Source organism: Suncus etruscus, chromosome 10, assembly GCF_024139225.1.
Source record: "Suncus etruscus isolate mSunEtr1 chromosome 10, mSunEtr1.pri.cur, whole genome shotgun sequence".
Taxonomy (NCBI): domain Eukaryota; kingdom Metazoa; phylum Chordata; class Mammalia; order Eulipotyphla; family Soricidae; genus Suncus; species Suncus etruscus.
In genome coordinates, this window is record NC_064857.1 from 95,882,468 (window position 1) to 95,891,412 (window position 8,945).

General features: G+C 51.3%; 1 protein-coding gene across 1 annotated transcript; it reads left to right on the forward strand.

Moving 5' to 3' along the window:
* The first annotated feature begins 5,887 nt into the window (after positions 1 to 5,887).
* On the forward strand, positions 5,888 to 7,749 carry RHOV (ras homolog family member V). The gene is made up of 3 exons (XM_049781498.1): positions 5,888 to 6,107; positions 6,255 to 6,313; positions 6,472 to 7,749. Exons 1-3 carry the CDS (start codon positions 5,894 to 5,896, stop codon positions 6,913 to 6,915), a joined length of 717 nt encoding a protein of 238 aa, XP_049637455.1. The 5' UTR covers positions 5,888 to 5,893; the 3' UTR covers positions 6,916 to 7,749.
* The last annotated feature ends 1,196 nt before the right edge of the window (positions 7,750 to 8,945 follow it).

Consider the following 8,945-nt stretch of genomic DNA (forward strand, 5'->3'; position numbering starts at 1 on the left):
AGGACGGACCGCGGTTCGATCCCCCGGCGTCCCATATGGTCCCCCAAGAAGCCAGGAGCAACTTCTGAGCGAGTAGCCAGGAGTAACCCCTGAGCGTCACAGGGTGTGGCCCAAAAACCAAAAAAAAAAAAAGAAAGAGAAAGAAAGAAAGAAAGAAAGAAAGAAAGAAAGAAAGAAAAAGAAGAAAGAAAGAAAGAAAGAAAGAAAGAAAGAAAGAAAGAAAGAAAGAAAGAAAGAAAGAAAGAAAGAAAGAAAGAAAGAAAGAAAGAAAGAAAGAAAGAAAGAAAGTGAACGAATGAATGAGGGAAGTAGAAAGCCTATCTAGAGTACAGGCAGGGTGGGGTGGGGAGGAGGGAGATTTGGGACATTGGTGATGGGAATGTTGCACTGGTGAAGGGGGGTGTTCTTTACATGACTGAAACCCAACTACAACCATATTTGTAACAATGTGTTTAAATAAAGATATTAATAAAAAAAATCTTCTTACCTTCTTTTAAAAAATCAGTATTTTTGGGAAAAATTATAAAATACAATTTATTTAAAAAAGGGAGGAAGAAGGAAGGTTGGTTTTATATGTATACTTTATATTCTCATACACATATAAGAATAGACTTGAGAGACCTATTTGATACGTTGGCTACAGATTTTTTTTTTCTTTTGTTCTAAATCATGTTTTGGGAAGCTCTCACTTGGGCTCTTCTGTCCTTTCTATTTGTCTGTTCCTTTGTTTAGCACTTCCTTATGCTCTGTACTACAATACCCCCTTGGCTCACCTTTATATTTTCTGCCTTAGCCCTCAAATCAATTATTTCCCCAAAGAGAATGTTCATTGAGTGAAGTTTGAATCTTAGTGAAAACACATGTCCATCTGGAAGTCAGGACAGATTTGTTGGGTGGGCAGGGGAACAATTCAGTCCCCCAGCAAGCCGAACTTCCCAGCAGCAGCCAGAAGAGCAAGTCCTTAGCTGGTGAGGTGAGTCATTGCTCCCAGGCTGTCTCCTCCCTCCCCCTCTTGCTGACAAGACTGTCCCTAAACCAGCTCTGACTGAGAGACCTCACCTAGGTCAGAAAGTGACTCCACCCGTGGGACCAGAGAGAAGAATGCTTGACGACAGGCAATTCAGGGTTGTTACCATTTAGAAATCCCCTCATCTGCCTCCCTTACCTGCAGAAAAGATGGTATCAAGGGCCAGAGTGATAGTTCTGCAGGGAGGTTATTTGTCTTGCATGTGTTCAACCTGGGTTTGATCCCAGGCATTCTTTTTTTTTTTTTTTTTTTTTTTTTAATCTTTTTTTTTTTTTGATCCCAGGCATTCTATAAGGTTCCCTAAGCACCACCAGGAGTAATTCCTGGGCACAGAACCTGGAGTAACCCCTGAGTGCCATCAGGTGTGACAAAAAAATCTATTATTAAAACTTGATGAAAGAACAAGAACTCTGTCAAGTTGTGTGTGTGTTCGTGTGTGTGGTATATATGTGTATGGTGTGTGTGCTGTCTTTTTGTTCCAGACACCTGAACTAGGGCAACTTGCCTAGGTTTCCTGATTGCTAGCACCAGAAATAAATACACAACTTCTGTCATTTAATAGTGTTAAGATAGATCAAGTGATTTCTGAGTTGTTACACAGTTAATGAGCTGAAGAACTAGCTACACTGGGACAGGTTTTCTGATTTTTCAAATTTACCAGTCCCCTTTCTTGCCCCCTTTCCAGAAAAGCAGAAAAAAATTAGAACCTTTTGCAGAGTGTATAATTGCAAGACAACATTTGGGGCATGTTTCTCTTATATATGAATACATATATAAGAATGTGCCAGAGAAATGTCTGAGGTTTAGTTAGGAATTATTGGTATTTCCAGATACTCAGAGTTAGGGAATATAGGATGCAAATATTCAGTAGCACCATCCTACCCTTTCCCATAGTCAAAGTGTAAATAAATTAATTATCTTTAAAGTGTGGGGGTCACACTTGGGGATACTCATGACTTCCCCTGATTCTGTGCTCAGAGATTGCTCCGGGTGGTATTTGGGGGACTACGTGTTTCTGGAGACAGAATGCAAGGTATGTGGCTTCAACCTGTTGAACTATTTCTCCAGTTCATAGTATAAAAATTTAAGGCATATGAGAGATAGCGTGGAGGTAGGGCATTTGCCTTGCCTTGCCTTGCCTTGCATGCAGAAGGATGGTGGTTGGAATCCTGGCAGCCCATATGGTCCCCGAGCCTGCCATTAGCGATTTCTGAGTGTAGAGCCAGGAGTAACCCCTGAGCACTGCTGGGTGTGACCCAAAAAACAAACAAACAAACAAATTAAGGCCTATAGCTGCAAGTCATTGAATAACTCTCTAGTTCTTAGTAAAAAAAAAAATAATGGTCAAATTAATTACTTTTTTCTTGGACCATACCCAGCTATGCTCAAGGATTACACCTTAGGAGACTGTACAGGATGCTGAAAATAAAACCAGGGTTTGCTGCATGCAAAACAAGAGAATTACTCCACTGTACTATCTCTTTGGTCCCAAATCAGTAACTTAACTTTATCTTATTTTACTTTTGGTTTTTGGGTCACACCCAGCAGCACTCAAAGGTTACTCCTGACTGTGCTCAGAAATCGCCCCTGGCAGGCTCAGGGGACCATATGGAATGCCGGGATTCGAACCACCATCTGGCCTGGATCGGCTGCTTGCAAGGCAAACGCCCTACCGCTTTGAAAACAGGCTTCTTTTACCTTCACTACCCCACCCCACAGCCCCACACTCTCCCTGAAAGGACTCCTGACTCGTAGTGTCTGTGATCTTTGTATAGGTGAACATGAAAGACTGGCTTGGAGGTCAGAAAAAGGACTCTGGGCCTTGTGTCACCTGGTGTGGCTGCAATAAAGAGAAGAAATTGGCACCAGGCTACTCTTCACTTGCTCTTTTTGTGACCTTCCTAGGGCTCCTGGAATATTTTGCTTCCTAAAACTTCCTAGGGCAAGGATAGTGGGTGGCCCAGAAGAGTATCTACAAATAGGCAATTATTATGTTTTTGATAAAGAAGATAGTATTAGGGACTTTAGGGATTTAGAAATTATTCAAATAGGGGCCAAGAAGGTGACTCAAAGGGGTGGAGCACAGCTTTGAACCCCAGGTTTGACCAAGTACCTCCAGGAGGAACCCAAATCAAATATATACGTGTGTGTGTGTGTGTGTGTGTGTGTGTGTGTGTGTGTGTGTGTGTGTATAATTCAAATATTCCATTGAGGATTGTCCTCCCCAGCTGACTCCTCCAATGCCTGCTGCTCCATTAGTAAGGAGCATGGAGAAGTTTAAAGCTGGGGCCGGAGAGATAGCATGAAGGTAAGGCGTTTGCCTTCCATGCTGAAGGACGGTAGTTCAAATCCCGGCAACCCATATGGTCTCCCAAGCCTGCCAGGAGCGATTTCTGAGCACAGAGCCAGGAGTAACCCCTGAGCGCTGCCATGTGTGACCCAAAAACAAAACAAAACAAAAAAGTTTAAAACTTACTTTCAGGGGGGCTGGAGAGATAGCATGGAGGAAAGGCGTTTGCCTTTCATGCAGGAGGTCATCGGTTCGAATCCCAGCGTCCCATATGGTCCCCCGTGCCTGCCAGGAGCAATTTCTGAGCATGAAGCCAGGAGTAACCCCTGAGCACTGCCGGGTGTGACCCAAAAACTACCAAAAAAAAAAAAAAAAAAAAACTTACTTTCAGGGCCCAAAGAGTTAGTACCAGGGTAGGAAGAGAAAGCAAACCTGTTGTATTGGTTTCAGGCTGGGTCTACAGGAAGTTCTCCAGTGGACAGAGTACAACACATCCCTGCCTGTTTTATCTTATTTATCTTCTGCTTCTTCGGTATTTTTTTAATTTTTTTTTTATTTTGGGCCACACCCGTTTGATGCTCAGGGGTTACTCCTGGCTAAGAGCTCAGAAATCGCTCCTGGCTTGGGGGGACCATATGGGATGCCAGGGGATCGAACCATGGTCTGTCCTACGCTAGCGCTTGCAAGGCAGGCACCTTACCTCTAGTGCCACCTTTCCAGCCCCAATCTTCTGCTTCTTCATAAGTTGCATTTAAATTCTTTTTTGGGGGGGGCATACCCAGCAGCACTCAGGAGTTACTCCTGGCAGGGTCGGGGACCATGTGGGAAGCCTGGTATAGAACCCAGGTCGGCTGCATACAAGGAAGACACCCCCTACTGTACTATCACTCCAGCCCAGTCTTTCTTTTTCTTTTTTTACTTTTTGTACAGCAGCAAGTAAGAAACAGCACTTTATGAGCTGTTTACTTATTTTCCCTCTGGGAATAGAGGGGCTATTAAATCTCCTCAGGGTAGCGTTGGAGATTCTGAACTCTCAGTTTTGCTCTGCTGAGGGGACCCATGTTTCGGTACATACAAGGCATGAGATTTACCAAGTGACCCTTTGACTTTTGCTTGTTTATTTGGTTGTGTTTTGGGGCCACACCTGGTGGTACCCAGGAGTTACTCCTGGCTCTGAGCTCAGAAATTGCTCCTGGCAGGTTGGGGGACCATATGGGATGCCGGGCATCAAACCCAGTTTGACCCCATGCAAGGTAAACGCTCTCTCTGCGCTATCACTCCAGCCCTTATTTTTGTTTTGTTTTGTTTTGTTTTGTTAAGCCATACACAGCTGTGTTTACTCCGGACTGCACTCAGAGGTCACTCCTGGCAGGCTCAGGACATCAGATGGGATGCCAAGCAAGGATGGAACCCAGGTCAGCCACATACAACAAGGTCAGGGCCCTACCCTTTGTCCTATATCTCTGGTTCCCATATCTGCTTTAGGTGCCATATGAACTCGCTGTGTTATGTGCATAATGTGTTCCCCAACCAACTCCCTTCCTTTTAACAATTAATCCTGGATACTGTCTGTGTCAAGATATTAAGAATTGAGGCAAAGGGGCCGGAGAAATAGCATGGAGGTAAGGCGTTTGCCTTGCATGTAGAAGATCGGTGGTTCAAATCCTGGCATCCCATAAGATCCCCCGAGCCTGCTGGGAGCGATTTCTGAGCCTACATAGAGCCAGGCCGGGTGTGACCCAAAAACAAAAAATAAAATAAAATAAAATAAAATAATAAAATAAAATGAAATGAAATAAAATAAAACAAAATAAAATAAAATAAAATAAATATTAGGGGGCCGGAGAGATGGCACGGACGTAGCGTTTGCCTTGCATGCAGAAGGACGGTGGTTCGAATCCCATTTGGCATCCATAGGGTCCCCTGAGCCTGCCAGGAGCGGTTTCTGAGCGTGGAGCCAGGAGGAACCCCTGAGCGCGGCCGGGTGGGACCCAAAACAAAACAAAACAAAACAAAACAAAAAAAAACAAACAAAAAAAACCCAAGTTGCCTTATTTTGGAGATTCGTGGTTCTGGGACCTCTGTAAAAAAATCTCTGTACATCAGCTCTTCTGCCACCTCTCTTCCTCTCATTTTTTGGGGGGGAGGAGGCTCGAGCCCAGGTGGGCCGCGTGCCAGGCAAAGGCCCTCACCACCGCTGCGCCGCCTCCCGCTTCCGACTTGGCAGACTGCGGCGCATCTGGGGACCCAGGGGCGGAGGCGGCGCCGGGAGGTGGGCGGGGCCTCGCGGGGCCGTATGCAAATGAACGGACGAACGCAAACGAGCCGCATACGAAATGAGCGGCATGCAAACGAGCCGCATGCAAACGAGGTGGGCGTGGCGCGCCGATACTAACGGGCCGCGGCGGGCGGGCGGGCGCCACTGCCCGGGCGGGCCGCGGCGGCGAGAGTGACTGCGGCGGGCGGACGGGCGTTCGGGCGCTCGGCGGGCGCCTGGCAGTAGCTCCCCGATCTCGGGCGCCGCGGACGGAGCCTGGAGCCTGGCGCCGGGCCGGGCCCGGAGCGAGCGGGCCGGCATGCCGCCGCGGGAGCTGAGCGAGGCCGAGCCGTCCCCGCTGCGCGCCCCGAGCCCCCCGCCGCCGCCGCGCAGGGCCAGCGCGCCCCCCGAGCTGGGCATCAAGTGCGTGCTGGTGGGCGACGGCGCGGTGGGCAAGAGCAGCCTCATCGTCAGCTACACCTGCAACGGCTACCCCGCGCGCTACCGGCCCACGGCGCTCGACACCTTCTCGGGTAGGCGGGGGCCCGCGGGGGGTCCCTGGGGCGGGGGAGAGGGGGCGCGTCTCGGCTAGGCCCGCGGGGAGGGAGCCCCCGGTGGGTGGGTGGGTGGGTGGGAGCCCCCGGCACCGCTCCTAATTGCGCCGGCCTTGCGTGTTGCAGTGCAAGTGCTGGTGGACGGAGCCCCGGTGCGCATCGAGCTCTGGGACACGGCTGGACAGGTGAGCCAGGGGCCGGGCCGTGGGGGGCCGGGGGGCCGGGTGGGCTGCACCCCGACGCTGGCAGGGCCTCGGCCTCCCGGCAGCCTGGGGTGACCCACCCCTGCACCCCACCGGCCCGCCGAGGACCCTCCCCAACCCACTCCCCCCTCCGGCCCCAGGAGGACTTCGACCGCCTGCGCTCGCTCTGCTACCCCGACACCGACGTGTTCCTGGCCTGCTTCAGCGTGGTGCAGCCCAGCTCCTTCCAGAACATCACGGAGAAGTGGCTGCCTGAGATCCGCACGCACAACCCGCAGGCCCCGGTGCTGCTGGTGGGCACCCAGGCCGACCTGAGGGACGACGTCAATGTACTGATCCAGCTGGACCGAGGCGGGCGGGAGGGCCCGGTGCCGCCGCCGCAGGCCCAGGGCCTGGCCGAGAAGATCCGCGCCTGCTGCTACCTCGAGTGCTCGGCCCTGACGCAGAAGAACCTGAAGGAGGTCTTCGACTCGGCCATCCTCAGCGCCATCGAGCACAAGGCCCGGCTGGAGAAGAAGCTCAACGCCAAGGGCGTGCGCACCCTCTCCCGCTGCCGCTGGAAGAAGTTCTTCTGCTTCGTGTGACGCGTCCTGGACCCGAGGGTGTGGTCGGCCGCTGGCCGCGGACTATGGCACCTGGCTCCCCCGCGTTGGAGGGGGCTCTGGGCAGCCCTGTGCCACCCCGCAGGACTCAGTTCCTTACTGGACACTGTGGGGAAGGGGCCTCTCCTCTAGGCCAGGGTGGGCCTGGATTTCTGTGGCTAGGCCTCAGAGAAAGCCCACCGCTTGGAATCTTGCCTGGCATGGGCCTAACAGTGTCTTGCAACTCAAAGCCCATCACTGGTCTGAGTCCTGGTTTCTCAGCAGGGGGTGTCAGGTGGGCCTGACTGCTTTAGGACCCCCTGTGGTCACCGTCGGGGCAGGAGAGAGCTCGAACCCAGATGGCTGGCCTTGTTGGATAGCTAGCTGCAAGGTATCCAGCGCTGGTGTGAAGAGATGTTTAGGATGGACCGAGAGCAAGAGAGCAGAAAGCCAGACCTGGGCACCAGGGAAACAGAGGCAGGCAGCCCGGCTGGCTGGGAGTGGGAGGAGGAGATAGAGCAGGAGGAGAACCAAGAAATGGGGCAGCGGAGGAGCTCAGCTGACACCTGGACTGCCCTCACCCCCCAAGGCCAGGCCAGGGAGGGAGGGCGGGGCCGTCCCTGGGAAGATGTGGGTCCCAGGGCTCCCTCAAGCACTGCCCAAACTGGCTGGACCAGGAGGAGGGCAGGAAGTCAGCCGGGAGGCCCCACAGGAGGAGGGGGGAGGAACTGCAAACCTGAGCCTTCAGGTAGAAAGGGCCAGGGGTCACCTTTCTCCAAGGTCACAGCCTGCAAGGCATTACCCGCAGGTCTGCAAATAAAGTCTTGCGTTTCTGAAGCCGCTGTGTCTGTGTCATTGCCGGGACTGGCCCAGTCGGAGCCCCCTCCTAGGACCCTGGGAAGCCAAACAGCTGGGGCGACACAGGTCGGGTGCCACAGGGCTGAGGCTCAGTTGGAAGGGGGTGAGGGGCATCTGGACTAGATGGGATAGGGTGATGGGAACTAGGCTGGGTGGGGGGCAGGCGTGGGGCTCTCCACTTGGGGCTTAGTTGGTTCCCAGGACAGGTAGCGTGGGAAGCAGCCTTGAAACGGGTTTCCCCAGGTGTCAGCGCCAGACCTGCTTTCCCATGACCTCACCAGGTGGGGTGCCCCTCCCCTCACTACCGCCCTGCTAAGTGCTCTGCTCAGCACTGGGGCTCTGGGGCAGCCTCAAGAGTTCCACAATCCACAGGATCCAGGATCTGAGCTTGAGCATTGAGGGACCCTCTGAGCCCTAAACCTTAACCTCAGCCAAACACCTTAAACTTGGCTTGGTTGATTTCAGCCTTTGGCCTTGGCATATAAAACGCACATAAGAACCTAGTGAAGATTGAGGTGCCTATTTGGAATAACTTAAATAGAAGTTCTTTTTTTAAATAATTACTTTATTTAAACAGTGTTTACAAGGTTGTACATAATGTAGTTTTTTTTTCACAATTGTAATGTTCATGATTGAGTTTCAGTCATTCGATGTTCAACACCCTTCACCAGTCAGTGTTCATTTCCCACCAATGTCTCAGTTTCCCTCTTCCCCCCACCTCTAAGGCAGACACCTCTCTCTCTCTCTCTCTCTCTCTCTCTCTCTCTCTCTCTCTCTCTTCTCCTCTCCTCTCCTCTTCTCTCTCTCTCTCTCTCTCTCTCTCTCTCTCTCTCTCTCTCTCTCTCTCTCTCTCTCTTACCCTTTTAGATATCGTGGCTTGCAATATTGCTGTGAAGAGATATCATGCCTATCACTTGATCTCTTTTCAGCACCCAGTTCTTGTCCAGAGTGATCATTTCCAACTATCATTGTCATGTGGTCCTGTCTCTGCCCTAACTGGGCCGGAAGTTCTTTGGAATTCTTCAGGAGAAAATCTGGGGAGGAACCAACAGGCAAGAAATTTTCCTTGGAATTGAGGTTGGCAGAGTTTTTTTTTTTTTTTTTTTTTTGGTCTGTTTGGTTAGTGGGTCACCCCTGGAAGGTAGTCCTCCTGGATTATTCCTGGTTATGTACTC

Bases quoted from the DNA above. Each gene is read 5' to 3' on its own strand.
- RHOV (XM_049781498.1), top strand. From the start codon at position 5,894: ATGCCGCCGCGGGAGCTGAGCGAGGCCGAGCCGTCCCCGCTGCGCGCC. The intron at 6,108-6,254 runs GTAGGCGGGGGC...TGCGTGTTGCAG, and splicing joins GGCGCTCGACACCTTCTCGG to TGCAAGTGCTGGTGGACGGA. The intron at 6,314-6,471 runs GTGAGCCAGGGG...CTCCGGCCCCAG, and splicing joins TCTGGGACACGGCTGGACAG to GAGGACTTCGACCGCCTGCG.